Below are 20,654 nucleotides of genomic sequence, written 5' to 3'. Positions count from 1 at the left end.
GTATTGCTAAGGGGCTGGCAGGTGAAGCATAGCGTAACAGAAATAGAAATTAAGGATTAATCAGGGAAGTGAAATGTAAAAATTATGATGAGGAGCAGCCATAGTGGTCATTGTTATGATCAAAATCCTCATCAAAATCATCAACATACTTGTCATCCTCCTCGCCGTCATTGAATGACGGGTCACTATTTTGATCAGAGTGGTTGGAGTTGCCAATGGCCTTTTCAAACCCCCCGGCAGAGATATCTTCACCAGAGTGGTTGTCATCATCATTCAAGGTGTCAAGGCCATGGGTATGGTACCTGTCAACATTCAAGATCGGAATGCAGCTATGAATCAAGGAACATTGACTGTGTAAACATGTGATTGGGAAAAGGACACAAAGATCAACTCAGTGGGCAGAGAAGGAAAAACATCACAAGGTGTAGCTGTCAACAAAGTATTTGGAAGCTAGAGCAGATTAGAAACTATCAGACAACCAAATTATCAAGACCGTTCCCACTTGGGCCAAGCGGACTCGGTTGCGGTGATGCACTAGGTGATGGAGAAGGTCCAGGAGTGTCGTATGATTCCGGAAAGACTTTGTCAGGAATTGATGGGTCAAAAACAATATCAATAAGCTGTTTGTCAAGGGCCAGGTGGAGCGCAGCTGAGCGCTTGGGACCGAGCCCTCGACTTGGTCTCTTGAGCCAATTGACATCAATCTTTGCAGCGGGGTCCAAGACCAATCGGTACGTGAGCTGAGCAAGATTATAATCGGTTTTGGTCCAGGGCCATTGTGTGATAACACCGTCGGTCTTCTCCTCTGTGAAAATAAGAACATGTGTTGCTTGTGAGTGGCGTTGCAAGGCAACTGAAGGCAGAGCCAAATCAACGTACTAATCAACTCAGACATTCTTAAAACGGCGGAGACCGGACGATCAGGAGAAAAGGCTATAAAAAAAAGGAGATATAAAGTAGTTAGTTTAAGTTGTGAAGCGTTTGGAAGTGCTCTACACACCTCCTTTTTGATCTTTTCCACCTGATTCACCCGACTGGCCATTCTGCTTGCAATTATTGTTTATCTGAGCGATTGCAGCAGCAATGTCGCTGACCTGGTAACCTGTGAGGTAGGACTGCATCCGTGCAGCATAGCTCCGTGGTCCGTCGACCCTTTTGGCTCCTTGGACAAAGTCGGTTGCCCCTGGGGTACTCCGTATAAACTGAAAAGAATGTCGTCCAAGGAACTTTGAGACAGCAAATACAAAGAGTTCGCAGCTGAAAGTAGTGGCAATATGCACTGCCTGAAATCAAACTGTTAGTGTTAACATGGAAACACAATCAACAATTTGTGCTAATGACTTGCCTTTGCGTCCCAGTCGTCCATGAAGTTCTCAACTTCAGTCGCTGCAACTTTGAGTGATATTGGTCGACGTGTACCAACCTGATTCCCACTGCCAACTACTTCATCATCCACATCATTGTCATCTTCACCAATCTTGTTTGCATTCGGTTCGTCCTGCCCCCCTTCAATATCTCCATCAGTAGTAGCTTGTACTGGTTGCTTGAAGGCTTCTTGCTGCTCGCGAGTTAGCTGTTTCCACAGCACAGAGACGCTACCCATAGCGGGAGAATACTTCACTCCTCGGTGACCTGTTGAATTGATTCCATCAGTGATTGTTCGATAGTTGTTAAACAGGACAGTGAACTTACGGCCTTGAAAGGTAGCTCTTGCCTTTTTAGTCTTCATGAACTGATTCCAGCTACTCGGCTTCTGCATGGAGAGTACGCGTCCTCTGTTCAATTGGATTCGGAGAGATTAGACAATGTGTTAGAGCTGTTGTTGTTGATCAGCAGATAAAGTATTTCAATTAAACACGTACAAATGGGAATGGACCATTGACATAGATACACCCCGTTCGATTGCTTTGATAGTCATCATCATGCGCTGCTCCTTTGCATACTGAGTGAAGAAAAGTCAATCGGCATCAGACATTGATTTCTTTGAGCCTTTCTTAGCATCCATGATAAGTTGAGCTTCAGTTTGCTTCATCATCTCTTCATAGGAGCGGGGTGCGAGTCGAGAAGAGTCAGAGGGCTGAAGTTTTTTTCTCTTGCGGTTGTTAGGGCGGGCATCCATGCCGAGTAGGGGAGGAGGAGGGGAAGCAGGTGCAGGTGCACGTGCACGTGAATGAAAAGCAGAGGCATGCATGGTCTGGTGTTGAGAAAAACTGGGGTTGGGTTGACTTAGTGCACGATCATGATACACTGCATCCTCCAACTGGTTAATAATATGAGGGTTGGCTGGTAAGGGATGTGATACACCATTCTGAGCATGAAACGCATTAGAATAAGAAGTACAAGAAATTGGATTGGCTTGGGGACGGGCTACACCAAAGTGAGGCTGTGAAACGCTAAGCTGAGCAGAAGGAGGGTGATTTGGATCGATCTGAGGTTCTAATGAGTAAAGATTGGCAGGTGTTTCAGAGGAGTAGTGCGTGGACACAGGATGGTGATATTGTGACGGCGCAATAGCATTAACTACAGAGGTTGGGGAGGAATGATGAACATGATGAGTCTGCACTCGAGAACTTTGATTGACTTGGGAGTAATCATGAGTGATGTTACAATAATAAGGGTTTTGAGAGTTTGGAGGGCAGGGACTGTTGCTCGCTGAGTAGTAGTGATTAGCATTGCGGTCAGTCATGGTGGGGGGATGTGGCTGCAAGTGCGGAGGATGGTGTAAGTTGCTGCTGTTCTGGGAAGTATTATAACTACCATTAGTATTGTTGTTTCTCGAATGAAACATGACGTTACTGAAGTTCAGGAGGAGATTTCAGTGATACGGATGCAATGGGATGAGCCGGAGCAGGAGAAAGAGATCAGAGCTTGCAGAGGGAGGGGGGCGGAAGCGTTGGAGCATGGAAGGTGATGGAACATGTCCATGGGTGACTTGTGGTTGCTGCGTTTGTGCACAGCAGCTCCCAGCCGCGCATCAAACTTGTATGTAATTTCTATGTAGCAGTGGAACCGGTTGGTCAGACCCAAACCCCAAGAAACAAGGGACCTTTTGTGCGCTGCAAGATGGGGTAGTACTCTTGGTTTCCAGCAGAGTAGATGCTGACGGGGGAGGGACCCTGCCCCCGTCGGTAGAGGCCGGTCGCGGGGTGCCTTGTCCCGCAGACCGGGGCCGAGGGGGCTGGCTGGGGCTGGGAGTTGCTGCGACAATACGCAGCATGCAGACGTGTCGTCATAATGCCGACGGGCCGGCTTGTCCCGCGTGGCGCCGGGGCTGCAGACCGGGGCCGAGGGGTTAGGGTTTAGGGTTAGCGGGGCTGGAAACGAGCTGCTGCGACAATGCGCAGCATGCAGACCTGTCGTGTGTCGCAATCTCGACACATGTATTTACATGTATTTGCATACAAGAGGGGCGGCGGGGGCCGATGCTCAGCGAGCAGAAGCGAGATGGAGATCATACTATAGTAAAGCCCCGAGGCAGGCTTCCCACGGGCTATACTATAGTCTGTGGAGTATCGCATGGGGTGCTCTTTTCAATCCTGCGCCCAAGACAGCCAGGCTGCCGATCAAAACAGATACGGCTGCCGTTTCCGAAAGCTCTCGTGTGGTAACCGCTGTCAACTGATGTCATCTCTCAAATAACTATCTCGGAGTTGAACCAAGAATCCGACTATCCTGACATCCAGCTGCCATTCGCAAGACCTCGACCGTCAAACTCATCACTCAATTTCAAAGCAGCTGTACTTCAACTGATTAAATATTTTATTTGCACCTCACGATCGAGCTCAGGCTATCCCATCTGGTCGGCCTCTTTCTGAAGTTCCGAGATCAGATGATAACAGTGATCACGAGTTCCTTAGATGTTAGTACACTCCAAATAGTTTATTCTATCAACACGGGTTCTAACTTGTCTCACTCATGTGCTAAAAGCATCAAACCACCCAGAGTAGAAAAATGTAGTTCACAGGATCAATCATATTCTGGAACATGAGGCTTGTACAAACAATCTCCTGTCTTAACAGATGTATCTAAAAGTAATAAAGAACTGGCCATCAAACTTGATAACATAAAGGATCAAAGTGTGTCAGTCAAAGACAGTAAGTCCATTTGTGATACTTTATTAGAAATCAACAAACGTGAGGACTGGTCCGAAAAGGCTTTTGATAGTCTCCTTGCTCTTGTACATGATAAACTGGAGGATAACAAACATCATAGGAATAAGTTCATGAATCAATTGACCTCTTCAGATATTAAATACAGTCAAAATTATATTGAAATGAATAACAATTCTTTTTTGATTTGTTCTCTTCTTTGTCCTCTGCTGTGCGGTGAAGCAACAACAAAAATGTAAAAATATGACATTCAAATGATTTACCAGCAACTGTAGGAACTTCTACAACACCCATTGCTCCCAACAGCTTTCCTTATAGAAATAGGAGATCAACCTATTAAGGACATAAATGAGAGAATTTACCAATGGAGGAAAAGAATGAAGAATGCTTCACTACTTAATTAAGCCAGCCACTCAATTTAATAATGCTGATGTTGAACAATCCAGTAGGAACCCTGTTCCTCCTGCCCAAGTATCACAAGCTGTTGATGATGTTTTCAATGTTAACCAGAAATGAACTGAAATGGACCCTGGTAGATTGAATGAATTGTTTGAAATTTCTGTAACCAACCATCATGACCAAGTAGTAACAAGACAAGATATTTCCCATGAGTCCAGTAAAGTTATATTACAGGGCTTGTCTAAAATGGAAGCCTGGCCTAATTTCTCTGGTGAAGGAGAGTAAAATCATGTAGAATTTATTGATTGGATAGATGCAATTCAACAAGTTCTAGGATTGAGGATATTGTTATTACCTCCAAATTGAACAACATTTTTACCGGAGTAGCCCATGCATGGTTTTCAAGTTTCAGATCCATGGTTGGAGACAAACCTTGGTCCTTTTGGAAAGATGCTATAAAACAGAAATATGGAACCCCAGCATGGAGATGTAGACTTATTATTATTTACCAAAAGGACAAATTTGTTCCTGGTGCCAACTGGATCACCAGACAATATAAGAGAATCATGGCTTGTGATCCACAGACAAACCATGAAAGCCTTATGTTTAAATTGTTGTCCCATTAGGAAGGAGATGTTAGCTTTGCAGCTCAAAATGCAACAAAGAAAAGTCAAAACCTTCTTGATTAACACGCTAGAAGGGTTTGCAGATATATCCAACATGGTAAATCAACAAATGAAAGTACCACACATAGACAACACTCCAAGTAGACCCACCCCAGAAGAAACTCCAGTCAGACATAACACTAGAGAAGTTCCACCACACATGTCTGGCAATCCTTTCACCAGATTTCAAAACATAGAAACTCCTGTAAATATACAAACAATTGTACCCATTAAATCAGATACAGTGGAATCAAACACATCATTCTCAAACAAAGATAAAGATGAAGGAAAAGATGTAACACACATCAAAGGCTGGCCATCCTTCAAAGGAGAAGGAGAATATGACCATCTAGACTTTATTGATACAATTGACTTGTACAAAGAAGACTTTGAATTAAGTAATTCTTTAGTAATTCTTCCATTACTGGAAGACTCAAATAGTCTTTTCAAAGGTTGTGCCAAGCAATGGTTTAATGATGTGTGCAGGCACAATGGGAGACAATGCTGGAATTGGTGGAAAGAGCAAACCATGGGAAACAGTTAATATGGATTGGGTAACTGGACTTCCACCAGGAGGAAAGAAGAACTACAATGCATGTCTATTTATAGTAGACAGATTTAGTAAGAATTCCATATTCCAACCCTGCCATAAAGATAATAAAGCCATGGATACAGCTATAATATGGCAACAGGTAATATCATGGACAGGACTATTCAAAAACATCATCAGTGACAGAGATCCCAAGTTTACATCAGATCTATGGAGAGGATTTTACCGCTTATTTGGCACCAAACTCCCTTTCTCAACAGCATACCATCCGCAGACAGACGGGCTAGCAGAGAGAATGATTCAGACGTTAGAAGACATGCTAAGGAGATTCTGTGCCTATGGGTTGGAGTTTAAAGATTCTGATGGATTTACTCATGACTGGGTCACACTATTACCAGCTCTAGAATTAGCCTACAGGACATCAACTCATGCATCTACAGGAAAAACACCAGCTATCCTAGAGAAAGGATGGAACCCCAGACTACCACAACACAGCCTGAAAAAGGACTTGGTAGAAGTGCATCCCACAGCAGCAAGCTTCAAAAATATGCTGGACAAAGCCTGAAAACACGCCCAACAAAGCATGGATAATGCATTTGAATACAGCAAAGAGAAATGGGACAAAAAGCATAAAGTACCCAGCTTCAAAATAGGAGATTTAGTATTAATATCAACTACAAACTTTACTAATATCAAAGGACCTAAGAAGCTTAGAAATGCATTTGTAGGCCCATTTGTAGTCAAAGCATTACATGGACCAAATGCAGTAAAAGTGGAACTATATGGAGAACTAGAAAAGAAACATCCTACATTTCCAGTAAGCTTACTTAAACACTATAATGAATCAGATGCTGAATTATTCCCTTTACGCAAGGAAATGCCTGAAGCAGAAGTACCTCCACTTGAAGAGTCAGAGGAGAAGAAAATTCATAAGATCTTGAAAGACAAAAAGATCAGAGGAGAGAAAGATAAATTATATCTTGTGAGATACAGGAACCCAATTCATGAAGATGAATGGCTACCAGAAAAGGACATTAAAGATGCGGATAAATATCTGAGAAGATTCAAGAACTCTAAAAACAAAGATTAAATTATTTCAGAATCTAACCTTTTAAGAGGGGGCGAGTGTCAGCCTTAGAGATACATTAAGTATCCAAAAGACTGCAATAACTTAGTAAATAATTATTATTATTAAATTATTATTGCAGAATCAGATTCCTCATCATAAATTAAGGGGGGTCACCCACTTAAAGTACCCCCTTATTTCTATTCCTTCATGTACTAATTGTATAAATAAGAATTGGCCCCAGAAAGCGCCCAAAAATAGTATTACATACATAAATTTAGTAAAACAAACAATTTACATAAAATTAAACTGTTGTACATTAATCCAAGTTTCTTAAATCCACACAAATGTGGAAACCTAGATCTAAGTTTTGGCGTATTTGTAATTTAAAAAGAACACAACAGAAGAGCACACAATTTGGACAATACACACAGCAGTTGAAAGTATCCCCAAAGACCCAAAGGCCCTATGGATGACCCTCCAGCTGTGCCAGAGCAACAAGCAAAAAAGGACCGGTTGTGAAAGACTCTGTGAAAGAGCTGTCAAGGAGGGGCCTAATCAAGCAACTAGGGGGCTTCCAGGGAGGGGGCGGACGAAACCGGATCCCCTGGGGGGACATCCACTTTGAAGAAGCCCTCCTTAAGTAACCATCATCCCCCCTCATTCGCCCGCTCACTGCCTCCGCACCACCGCCACGCTCACTCATCCTCAGCCAAGCCACGCGGCGTCAACAACTACCCTTCCAGGCCGCGCTACTGGCTGTCAGGAACTAGCTGTATCACCATATTTCATGATTGTCCAATCCGTATCCCCGCAAGCCTCGATGACTGCAGTTTTTGACATCAACAGTTTGATTGGCCGTGATGGCACACCTGTGACTGCGATGGAGGCTGCTCTCCTGGTGCAGGACCTCAACTACGTGCAAGTCCGAAACACATCCCATCTGCAGGGCCTCAGCTGCTTTCTTTGACCCCGTCTTTGTAACAAACAATGCAAACTCTCGCACTCTTGCAGACCGGGCTCGGCCAGCTAAGGCAGGAGATATGGGCACTCGTCGGCTCGGACCTCCAACAGCTCAACTCAATGGCGACCGACTTCCTCGCCTCGCTTCAGCAGGGCAAGCATCTCCGGCCCCTCATCGTCCTCTCCATCGCCCAGGCGTCCGCCCCCTCTGCCAGCCGCTGCCGCCCGTCTCCCGTCGCCGCCAGTCAGCCTTAACAAGCCAATCTCTCCTAGCCACGTCCTCAACAACACCAGACCCACACAGCCACAACCATCATTATCGTCATCGCTTCCCAGAGCTGGCCGATACTACCCACCCAACGCCGGCTCGCCCAGATCGCCGAGCTCATCCCCATCTCCCTGCTCTGGGTCGACGTCATCAACCAGGCCGAGAGCCGCAGGGGAGACCCCCTCCGTCCCGCGCAAGTCGGGCAGCAAGCTCACCGTTCACCAGCAACTTCGTACTCGCAAGAGCCCCGCGCTCCCTCTCGAGATGAACTGGGCCCATAGAAAACCCAATGAGACGACGAATGAGATCTTATGACTTCATCAAAATCCTCCCCAGCCTGCATCTCTTGATCCTCCTCCTTCAAAACCTCAAGTCAATAATCCAGCTAAACAAGCGACAAAAGGAACCAAACAACCACTCCAAATCCAAGGAAATGTTCCAGTGCGCTCAACATCTCTTGAGGGTTTGCCAAGAGTTGTTCAAGAGTAAATTTGAAGGGTGAGATATCATGTTAAGGCTAATCAGTTCTGCAAGAAGAGAACTCTTGAAGCTGATGCACTAGCGTACATTGCTTCAGGTTGATCACTGGTTCAGAATATGAACCCAACTCAATTATTCCAAACCTGCTGGATAGTTTGCTGGCCTTGTTGACCATTGTAATGTACACCTGCCACTTACAGCCCCTGTTGGAATTACAAACCTTACTCAAATAATCATCATTACCCTTGACATCCTCATCCTCATCACTGGTTCAACAAAATGAGCTGACCAGAAAGATCAAGCAGTCCAAGACCAACTTTATCCAAATCACTATCTTTGAGCTGTGGCTAACAGTCTATGAGGTTCTGGTTGCACTCACCCCAAAAGGAATGCTGCCCATCATGGAGGTTTCACATTTGGAGCTACCAATATGATCAGTTCTCTATTGATCTTATCATGACTCACTCTTTTTTTCATATCCACATATCTTCCATCTTTTCTTAATCTGCAATTTCATCTGGGACTTTTATTGAGGTTGGTGTTCACTGTTGCTTGTGATCTGGTGCTGTCATTCATCAATCTGCAGTCATCTAAGGACTGTACCACCCTGTCAAGTAAGTGTTTTTTTTTTTTTTTTTTTTGGGGGGGGGGGGTTAGGTAGGCTGCACACACTGCATGCAAAAAGAATTCATGTATGTAGGACAGGTTACACCTGCCTGTAATAACATAGAGGACCTTTAATTTCACAGGTCTCCTTGTCATGCAGACAACATGTAAGCACAATGGGGTATATGTCACTTATGCAGTGACTGTGCAGAGGGGTTCACAGAGCTTTAACTCTCATGATAGCTATGCAAAAACCTGTCATGCAATCCTGACAGTTCATGACATGCCCATATCTGACATGATTTGCAACATGACCACACAACCTGTTGCAAATGAACTGTTTTTGGACACAGTGACATGGGACAAGTATAATAATTTAATCAGGAAGACACTGACACACAACAAACCAAGTAGTTATTGATTGTTCTTTTCTTTTTTTTTCTTTGGGGGGGGGTTTAACACGATTAACAGTTGAAATGTGCTATGCGCATGACATGCATTTACATGAGATTATGCAATATTGTACTTATGCAATATGCAGATTTGGGGTATAACCCTACTTTGGAATATGCAAAATCCACTTCTGCCATATGCAGCTTTGGGGTATAACCCTACTTTGGAATATGCAATATGCATTCTCACTGTATAGACTAGCTCAGGAATGATTGAATTCAGGGTCTCCTATTCTCCCACTGTGGATTAAGGAGGTGTGTTGAGGGGGCTTTCTGGGAGGTTGTACATGGGACATGTAAATAATTTATCCAGGAATACACTGGTACATAATTGCTTAACAAAACAAGTAGCTCTCAACAATCACTGTAGCCATATTTCATAGAGTGCACAAAATAAAAACCTAATTAGCAATAAAAAAACACTTTGGCTATTTCATTTTCTGGTTGCAACTGAACCTCACCCCAACTGCAACACCCACTCCCCTTGCCTTGCTGGGGTCAAACCTCATCCCTTGCAACTGGGTCAATTGGGGGGGAGGGGGGGGGGGGGCGGAGGAGGTGGCACTTTGGGAGTAACCACAGATAAACTTGAAGTTGGGAGCACCAGGTATTGAGGATGAGGGGGGTAGGCTTGGCCATAGTTTTATGATTTTGCAGTGCGGTAGATCATAATGGAGGCCTTACAATCACTGGATGGCAAGCATGGTTCAACAGGGTGCAGGCGGGGCCATTCTGCAGAAAAAGGGGGATAGGGGGGTGGGGATCTTAGATCCTGCAGCGGCGTAGCCGCTTTGGCCTCTAGTGATTAATATTAATCGTGTAAAAATACCCCGTGAAAGTATTATGTAGACTTCTACTGAAGCTCTTTCACATGACAATTGGTTATAAACATGTCATGTGACAGAGTCAGGGAAATTAGTCTATCACAATACAATTAAATTACCCACAGCCAAGCCCTTTTCACGGCTACACCCCTGGATACTCCCATAGGGAGAAAAGGACTCAGTGTTTACGCCCACTGAAGTCCCCGCTATAAATAGAGGCCTATTTGGCCCTCAGGAAAAGATCCCCCAGACCATTCACTGCCCAGAAACTGTAAAGTTTGCCGTGAATATTCTCCCCTGCTACTAATGTAGCCCCTTTTCCTTTTAAACCACCCTTTGCACGCAAAATCCACTGGATTAAACCCTTTAAATTATCAAAAATCCCTTATTAGCATATTTAAAGCTTTATCCTTATAAGTAGTTGCCGTAAGACCTCCGCCTCTGTCAAGCAGCCAATCAGTTTAAGCGCTTACCACCTACTTTTACGCCAAATTAATTCCCTGTAATTAATAATTACATATTATTAATTACATAATTAATCCTTCCTCTGTTACAGAGTGTTTAAACCCTTGTAGTGGCCATATTTGCCACGTAACAATTGAGACTCCTATAGTGGACTCGTGATCAATAGATCACGAGTATCCCAGAAAACGTGTGCAACATTTGATCCATCCTGTGAATAAAAAAGCCCAAGACCTACCCTGAAGATAGCAATGAGGCCGCACCCAATTCAAGGGCCAACATGATCCGGAGAATCTAGCCTTGGCCCCTGACTAACAACCGTGCCTTACCAATAAAAAAAAAATAGAACTATGCTTTGATCTTGTGCGCAGAACCAGACGAGATCATCAGCGTAGCCCCGGCCGATAGGCTGAGGGACTTGGGGACTAGCGAAGAAGTTTGTCGCAGACTCTTTGACTCCTAGGAGACAGAGAACAATATAAAAGGTGGGCCTTCGAGCAAGTGAAGGCCCCCCAGAATCGTCAACCACTTCATCACACTGCCAGCCTCGACCCTGTCTACTCAAGACTTGTTTGCCCGCTAGCTCTCCGCTGAAAACCTGACCCTATTCTCTGTTTTTTCCTAAGGATTCCCTCCATTGAGTGAGTCCTTTGTTTCCTTTATTCTCTATTGGAGCAATCTCCAATACTCCTGGTAACTGTATAGTTCAAACACCCCTGCTTTGTATCCACCTTTTCTACTTGTTTCCTGTCTAATTTGTTAGGAACTCCAAACATTGTTCCTCTATGTTAAGGTCAGGGTCTGGGGGAGAAGGGCTGGAACCGGGTTCTCTAGCTAAGTAGGTTGGTTGCTAGATGAGGAGAGCTTGATGATCTCCCCCCCCCCAGCTCTCCCTAAGCCAGGAGAGCCGTGACATGTATCTACAAGTGTGACATGTCCTTGGAGTAGGCCATGGCGCGCGCTGGAGCGGCTCATAACACTCTAACCATTATGACTGGAGCTTCTGCAGAGGTATTGGGGGCCGTCAGAGATTCTGTTAGGTAGGCTTCAGCTCAGAGGCGGAGGGCTTGTTAGATATCCAGTGCATTTGCCATGTTGGACAGTTGCTGGTTGTGTCCATTGCTAGTGGGGTTGGAGGTGCAGAGAAGGTTTTGGGTTTGGGTTGGTTCTGTTGGTTCTGTTTTTTCTGAAGGTTTTAACTTTTTGAGGCAAAATGATTTGGTTTCTGTTGTTCTTATGGTTTGGTTGTGGTTCTTATGGTTTGGTTGTTGTTCTTATGGTTTGGTCATTGTTCTTATGGTTTGGTCTCTTTTTCTCTGCAATATAGATCCTGAAAAAAAGTTATTGTCTACTCTGTGGTGAGGAAGAGAGAATCTAGAGTCTGGGGTTCTGGGGTTCTGGATCCTAAGATGGTAGATTGCAGGATGAGGAGCCAGTTTAAATCTCCAGCCTCTTAAACCTTCAGAGTGCAGTCCGTGACATGTACATGTAAGCTATGTGATAATGTACATATTAGAGCCTGTGCTGCAGAGGGCATGCTACAGCTCATAGCACTAATACCTGTATGGTATTTCCCTGTATTGTTTCACCATTACTAGGGGGAAAGTGTGCAAATTTGTGAAAGATTTTGTGAAATATCAAAATAAATGACCACTATTTTGGCACCAGGTGCATAAGTAAAAAGAGGGAAGGCAAGGGTCAATTATATTGCTTATTAGTGAAAAGAAAGAAGGCAACAAGAATTTATACCCTGCCATTATGACTAAATAGATGCAAGAGAACACCTGTGCAGACTCAAGAGTTGCATTCTGAGGCGCCTAGGACAAGAAGGGACAGAGGAACAATGCCAGTGTGTCCTGACGGTATCCACAGGTACAGAAAAACCGCGGGCGCTAAAGCCCCAAACATAAGGAAACATAAGAAAAGACTAAAAAAAAAAGAAGGAATATACGGCGTCATTGTTGTGTTGGATGTACATGTGTTGGTAGGATACCCAAGCCTAGTATGAGGGCGAAGATTATGAGAGGCAAGAGCCCAAACCCGTTCGGAGGGTGAAGGTTGTGAAACTGAAGAGCCGAAATCAGTTGGAACGGCGAGGGTTGGTTGAACTTGGAACCGGTGTCCCGGGAGTCAACGGCACGGCTACGGTTGCGGGAGAACGCCCCACCTCCATAGCCAGCTTATGTAGTTCGACGTAGGGCGCCCTTTCCCCGCCAGTTTCCACATTTGATAATCCTTTCTTGTTTTTATTTTGATCTTTGCTGAACACGTGAAATGCATTGGTTCGAAGCTAACTAACGAGACTGAAAGTAGAGTTCGTTCATGATTGAATAACAAGTAGGCGCCTTTTGAGTTCGATACGAGTGAATTCATGAGTTCATTTGCTTTGGCATTGGTAGGCTCGTTATTTGTCTTCAGAAAATGAGAAAGTACAGCTATCGAGGCTACTCTGGTCTGAGCAGATAGGTCTTTCGCAGGCTGACTCGAGAAGATTTCTCCAATGACTTTGTCGAGATTTTCGATAATATATGTATAGTCATTCTTATTTTTTGCGTCCACTAGAGGTTTCAACCTTGGTTCAGGCTCCCCGATTAACTGCCACTGGAGAGTATCCCACATACCTGCCCGATATCCAGGTTGATGTAGAATATAAAAGATGATTAGAATTGCAAGTCCTACTTTGTTTTCTGATGTGCAGTTTGGATGACTAACGGAAATTCTTACTGAGACCTTCGTTGGGGCAATGGAGCTCTGAAAGATTTATGTGCCAGATAAGATTTTAGTGAGTCAATGTCATCCAGAAAGCAAAAGAAATTTGTTTGTAAAAACAGACCTTGCGCCCATTGGATCCCTGAATTTGGGAACGCGGCTGCACTTAAGAAAAGCTCAGTCAGTCGAGAATTCATGCTCTTCGTAAACTGGGCATCGTCGTGGTGCTTCAGCAGCAGAGTGTAAAAAGCATAGATAATTGAATCAGAAAGCATTCCGTATGTCTGATGGGGTCGAATAACTGTATTTTCGAGTGCTAGGCACCATTCCTGCAGATGTGCCAGAGACATGGATTCGTGCCGCAGAAGATAGCTTAACACCGATTTCAAAAGTTTAATGTGGTGAGAGAGGTACTCTTTCTTGTATGCTTTAGTGCTGGAGAATTGTCCTGTGAATGTGGAAATTGCTTCTTCATGAGACAAGGTGAAGTTTTAGGGTCAAGAGATAAAGATGATCAAGTAAGTGGTGGGTAGGAGGATTCTTTCAGAAGTCCAAATCGGTATGAACATACCTGTAGGTGAGCCATAGGAGTCGAAAGTGCTCCAGAACCCGGGAGTGCTGCCAGGAAATGTTAATCCCAGTTCTGGCTCTTTCTCCTGATCTTTCAATAAACGACTTTCACAAAGCCAAATTTTTGATCCGGTGCTGTCAAGGGAGGCGTCGATGTTGCTTATGAGCTGGCTAATCGAGGCAAATAGAAGCAAATAAGCAGGAAGCCACATGGTGATTGATCAAAGGATTGGTGGTCTGGCAGTGCTACTGCTTGTGGTCAGGCAAGCTGGGCTTTGATACATCTCAGCGAACCCAGCTCATGGGTCCCTCATGTACCATATCCATGATGGTTTTAACTGTACCCGGGTGCGGACCCAAGAGGACCCAAGCAGATTACAAGTACAACTTCCTTTTTATCTTAGCCTGAAACTCGGATTATGTATCCTAAAGGATTCTCAAAGGAGTTTCGAATGATGTGTACGTAGCTGTACCCCGTCTCGAGGTTGAATACATACATACATTCTTCTTTACCATGCCCCAGATTGATTTTCTGGTGGGTCGTGTGCTTTTTTGTAACAAACTTGGATGATAATTCGGACTTTTGTCCGTTTTATCTGGCTGACTTATCATGTGTTTAGATCAATTAGCTTCGATCGCTCATCGGATCGACCTGATGTCATGCGATCTGCATGGCGATGACGTATTTCTCTTGTTGCGTCATCGGAGTTGTTGTTCTTTCGGATGGTTATGTTTTTCTCTCTCTCAAAGTTTGTTCCCTTTCTTTCTTTCTTTTTCTCATTGAGATATTCTATGTCACTAGACTTTCAAGGCGGCTGCGCCGCCGCTCGTCGCTGGTTCCCCGCGCGGGCCTCCGTACGCCTCACCAGGCCCCCCCGGCGCCCGCGCCCCCGGCGCCCACTCCCCCCCTGCCACCCCCCCACCCCCGCACTCAATCCCCCCCTCGCACACCCCAGCTGTCTCCGTACTACCCTCAGCCAAACCTCGACCAGCAGCTCGAAGGCAACGACCCACCCGACCAATACTGATCGCCACCAAACCCTGAGAGCACCACAGGCCCCGGTATACTGGACCCGCACAACCATCACCGCAACTATTCATCCACTCCCTCCGACCACACGATGGGCCAAGGCATAACTACGCAGACGGCCAACTCCTCCCCCCCTCGCCCCCCATCAATTCGACCAATTTCCCTCGCCAATCAGCTGCCAACTATACCCAACACTAACAAATCTAATCCCAATCATCATGATATGGCCAGTCACTTGGCTCGAAAGTCTCCCCACTCGCGACACCTTGACGTTTTGTGGAAAGTTCACCGCGATATCATCTGTAAGTCCCCTTCCCGCAGCACTTAAGCCCGTCGCTAACGAACTATTCCAGGTTTTTGAGTATCAATCCACCCCCTTTGAAGCACAGCTCACCCGATCCTCGTTTCTCACCTCACCTACCGTCCCAGCGAAATTTCCACGGGCATCCATCACATTAGCCCCTCTTGATACCACACGACAACAACTCGAAGACGGCAAGATTTACCGCCTTGAAGGTCAAGTCGCCCTAACCGACCAAAACGGCAACCAACAATTCTACTATCATCCCCAACGAGTCACTTGGAAACGCCACACACAAGCTCAAGCCTCTCCCGCAAAAATTACAATGGAAGGCACCGGGACTATCCGACAAGTTACCCTCCCACCAAATCACTCGGACAACACCACCCAAACCTCATCCCTTCCATATCTAGAGCTCATCATTGAGCACCAAACTAACGTTAGTGTCATATCTCAAATTTTAAGACGATTACTGACGCCGTCGACTCATAGGCCTATTCCGGCGCAAATTTCTACGCCAAATACATCATAGAAGGAACGTCTGCCCTTCCTTCCGATATCATACCACTCGAACCTGGGGTAAAAGTTCAACTCAAAGGCACCTTAACCGACCGATGTGCGATTACGGGGCTTCTAATAATCAAAGTGAGCCACAACCAAACCCCAACAGTTCACATAACTGACATCTTCCTCAGGTCACGTCAGGCTACGTTGGGCTACCCCCATTATTCTCTAACGGTCCTATCCGATCCGTCATAGATCTCACAGACTGAATCCCCCGCCTATCTGTAGCCAATCACCCAAAGACCAATCTGAAGCGACCTCTACAATCGAGATACCCACAGACATTTACACCAACCCTATCTACCGCGGTTCAACTCATCAACTTTACCACATTCGCCATATGATAAAGCAGAACCCCCCACTTTGACAAGTCCGAGCTACGGGTAAAAGCACCCAACAACCCTCCCCGAAAGACTTTCACATCAACTACGCCACAAGAAGTACGACACGCGATTTCTCGTGCATTGCCTTCGATTTGCTTATCTCCGAATTGTTGTTCTCACATGACCGCTCCATACCTGAGCTTTCCGTGCAAAATCACCATGTTTTCTGATTCCCCTTCCCATTCCAACTTGTGCCTACAGTTTTTGTTTCATTCAATTTGAGTAATGTGCAACACCAGATGATATTGACCCGATCATCACCCAATGATACCTCACGCGCAACTGTGCTCCAGCTCTATTGAGTCTTCCATATCAGTCGCAAGAAAATCAAACAAAGCAATTACACAAGTACAAATTGTAGTGTTCCGAAGATAAGAATTTTAATTAAAAAATAAAACAATTCCGGAGATTAATGGAGGAATATAGGAACAATGCAACAAAGTGAAAGAAAATAGCAATTGCTAACAAGAGTGCGACTCTTTCATCCACAGACGGCCCCAACATGTGAGATTTCAAGTACGCCGCCTCCCATTGTGACCTACAGGTGGCCTAGCGTACGACCTGACTTAGCTGCATTCATCTCTTCGCAAAGAATGAAGATCGCACTCACCAAAAATAGACTTGTGAACAACATTCACAAGGCCTTCCTTCCTGTCAAGCTTACACACGATCAAATTGTCCTTATGTGTCACTCTGGACAACGCAACGTATAATTGACCATGTGCGAAACATGAATGCTTTAACATGACACCCACTCGCGCGAGTGTCTGACCTTGCGACTTATTAATTGACATCGCGTAGGCCGGAGTTATGGGAAATTGATGTCTGAAAAAACTCAATCCCGACTTCTGACTCCCCTCGTGATGGAGTTTGATTTTTGGCAACATCACCTTCTGTCCTTTGAATGGCCCGGACATCAAGACACCCTCTATTGATCCTGTCCCAATCCTAGTCAATATGAGACGAGTGCCATTACATATCCCCGCGGAAATGTCCATGTTTCGCATGACTAATACCGGCATTCCCACCTTCAAGTCGATGATATGTTTGGGGAAGCTAGGTATGCTCATCTTGTTGAGTACTTCCTCCGGCAAACTGTCAACTCCTTCGGGATCTGGCATATCAATTGATGTCGCCCTAACAAACGGCCCGGCGAGTCTCAGTGCCACTTCACGGTTCAACTTGCGAACGTCGGCATTCAAGGGTGCCAAGATACAGCGCTCCGCTAGGTAAGGCAGGTTAGTATCCACGCTGAAGTTATGCCTTGAAGTCATATCACCGTAGACGAAATCCACGACCGTCTTGTTGCCTTGCGCCTCGCTCGCCGCGTGAGTTATATTGATTTCAGAGACTTTGACAACGTGGTAGTCTTCTGTTTGACCGATACCTTCACCTAAGCTGAGCAGCGAAGATGCAAATTGACGATTCTTCTCGGCGTCCTCAGGTACCGTTGAGTTCGCCGCGATTCGCATGTTCTGCACGAGTTTGAACTGCTCCAGTTGGCCCCAAAGGGGAGAAGACCTTATTGTTGCGTCATAGGACGGCGGAAATTTGTCAAATTTGACGACTGGGAGGATTTGCCTGAAATCGCCTGAAAAAATTACTACTTTCCCCCCAAACGGCAAATCAGAGCGGCAACAACGCCTCAATGATCTGTCAACGGCTTCAATTGCGTACTTGTGAATCGTCACGATTTCATCCCATATGATTAAATCCGTAGTGCTTAAATCCTTGCCTAACTTATGGTTAGGCTCAAAACTGCACTCTAATTCTGGCTTGAGATTGATTGGTATCTTGAACGCAGAGTGAGAGGTTTGACCTCCCTTCAGCAAGAGAGCAGCTAATCCAGACGACGCTGCCACGACGGACCGTTTTCCCATGAGGCGACATAGGTCGATGATCGCATTCAACAAAAATGTCTTGCCGGTGCCTCCGGGGCCGTCCAAGTAAAACAAACTCGCCTTCTTAGCCTTGACCGCGGTTCTGATCTTGCGAAAAAATTGGGATTGTTGTTGATTGAAAAGGCCTTCTGAGTGGTCGAGGCGAATTGCTACAGCCGCGAGAGACTCGAGTTCCCCTGGTATCTCGTCGAACTGTTTCATCTTGCGTTGATCCGTCGACGACACTATCATCCCGGCATCCGCCAGAGTCGAATTCATTTTTCCTAGCATGATTGATAGTTTAAACAAACCAAAGACCCTCCTTCTTGACCGGCTTAAAGGAATCGCGTTACGATCCCCTCGATCCAATCTCAACAGGTCGTCAGTCATCAAATCCCAATGCTTATCGTACAGGCTTGTTGGGTTCGAAGGTGGCGAGTTTACCAGCATGAGTGCGAAGAAGTGTCGTAAGGCATTACCACTCTGATATATAGATGCTTCCTCGAGAGCTTTATCATACAGATAGTCATTGATCAACAACCCGAGCAGGTTGCAGGCATCTTGGTAAGACGCTGCGAGAACCCCATCAACAGTTCTGAGATCTTTGTGGGACAAGGGCCCTCTTCGGTGGGAGAGGAGAGTGCGTAAGTAAAACTTTTCCCCCGCCCGAAACGACACGCTGAAGATCCTCCCAACTGAAATCGTCTTGTTTTTTCTCGGCGTCCAGACCTTATCCACCTTGCTCCACGTGAAATACTCCGGTATTTCTTCATACAACAAGGTTCGCGCTTTTCGCCCTTCGGCCCCAACAGCGTCAGTCTGGTTGAGGTCGAAAAAAGCCAATAAATTCGTCTTTTCAGGTTCTTGAAATTTCAATTTGTCCGCTATCTCTCCTCCGTCCCTGAAATATATCATTTGTTCATCCACATCGTGTATTGAGAGGCGCATGACTGGGGGCCACCGAAAAGAAAGGGGAAACTTGAGTCAACGCCATGCGGCTAATTTTATGTGCCAGCCAAAGTCCCACTAAACACATTAGACAAACTGCGTACCTTCTGGTGCGCTAATGAATCTCGCGTCAATAAATGCTTTATTCTCGTCATTATCCCTTATCTCCATAGACGACCGGTCATGTCCCTTTGTGATATACTTGTAGAGATATTTCACCGCAGTAGAGTCCACCGGTATTTCGACGTTAATGTGACAGTCGAACTTCAACAAAAGGTATTTGTTATACGGAACAACATTAGAGCTGTTGAAGATTTGTTTGTTTTTTGCAACAACAAAATCAGTCACCCTACGCCGATATACTGGGTACGCCCCACTGATTGTGATTGTCCTTGGTGTGAGTGGTTTTGGATAACCCGAAGAACAGCCTTTCTTCGACCAACACGGGCGTCCGGGACAAGGGCCGTGGATCATTAGCCTGGAGACAATATCGTAGAGCTTGGGCTCACTCAGTGGGTCAGGCACCTCGGCGCAGACGAGAAAATCAATCTTCTCGGGGGTGTCCGGCCTATCTTCTTCCCTCAGTGTGACCATTAAGTGGAGATGGGGAAGGCCCCGTTTCTGGAATTCAATGACCCCCACGTATGAAATTACCGCTCCCAACCTTCCGTAATCAATAACTTCTTCAATTAGTGCGTCGACTTTCAATTTGAACACACGGTCGACAAACACAGGATGGTCAGCCGCGGACGCCAGGAGTCCGATTTTGTCGGTTATATCTTTCCACTTTGGATTAGCAGTCATGGTGATGAAAAGTGACGGTGGGCCATATTTCCTTACGATGGCCATCGAGTCTTGGTACAATTGGCCCATCGCCCTCGGGCTGCCGATAAAAGTCAAGGGGAGTATGACTCGCCGGCCCTCAGGGACCTCGAAGTTCTCAATGGATGTCATAAGGGACTGGTATTGATTTGCTTTCAAGGCGAGTTGATGGTTTCGAATGAAATTAAGACGGGAACCTTCTACGCATACGTACATATCCACGACAAATTCCTGAAAAAGCGTACGGCCATGGAGAATGATCGAGTATCGACCAACTCTTGCAAACAGGAGGAATGCAAACCATTCCAATGACTTGACGCGTCTATTCGTTTCTATTTCGAAAGCACCACTATTAAGACAATGTCATTGTTCTGATCCGAGAAAAGGACTCACTTCGAGAGGTTGTACAAACATATACGTTATCCCACTGTTGGGATCCGTAAGGGAAGAATAGGGGGTATCGAAGAGGGAAATAAGATGAATGTAAATCGGAGATATGCTCTAATCGTCCGTCTTTCCGCCTCAATTGAATATGACGGGTCTTGTTAATTTCACCTCCCCCTTCGACAACGATCGCAACTTCTTCCGGACTTGGAAGATTGT

At 45.5% G+C, this 20,654-nt stretch overlaps 2 protein-coding genes across 2 annotated transcripts; both read right to left on the bottom strand.

Annotated features, from left to right (window-relative positions):
- Window positions 1–82: 82 nt before the first annotated feature.
- Window positions 83–3,518, bottom strand: PtA15_6A429 (uncharacterized protein; the record flags this gene model as incomplete). The annotated part of the gene is made up of 9 exons (XM_053170133.1): window positions 83–302; window positions 380–428; window positions 503–805; window positions 880–933; window positions 1,001–1,279; window positions 1,342–1,632; window positions 1,693–1,775; window positions 3,116–3,328; window positions 3,403–3,518. 9 exons carry the CDS (start codon window positions 3,516–3,518, stop codon window positions 83–85), a joined length of 1,608 nt encoding a protein of 535 aa, XP_053021355.1.
- Window positions 3,519–13,138: 9,620 nt separating this feature from the next.
- PtA15_6A428 (uncharacterized protein) lies at window positions 13,139–14,335 on the bottom strand (the record flags this gene model as incomplete). The annotated part of the gene is made up of 5 exons (XM_053170132.1): window positions 13,139–13,189; window positions 13,278–13,465; window positions 13,557–13,595; window positions 13,678–13,713; window positions 14,125–14,335. The coding sequence occupies 5 exons, from the start codon at window positions 14,333–14,335 to the stop codon at window positions 13,139–13,141; spliced, it is 525 nt and encodes a 174-aa protein (XP_053021354.1).
- Window positions 14,336–20,654: the final 6,319 nt, after the last annotated feature.

The sequence above is a fragment of the Puccinia triticina genome, chromosome 6A (assembly GCF_026914185.1).
Source record: "Puccinia triticina chromosome 6A, complete sequence".
NCBI classification, from domain to species: domain Eukaryota; kingdom Fungi; phylum Basidiomycota; class Pucciniomycetes; order Pucciniales; family Pucciniaceae; genus Puccinia; species Puccinia triticina.
Note: the sequence above shows the minus strand (reverse complement) of the source record. Positions and strands in the feature narration are given on the sequence as shown.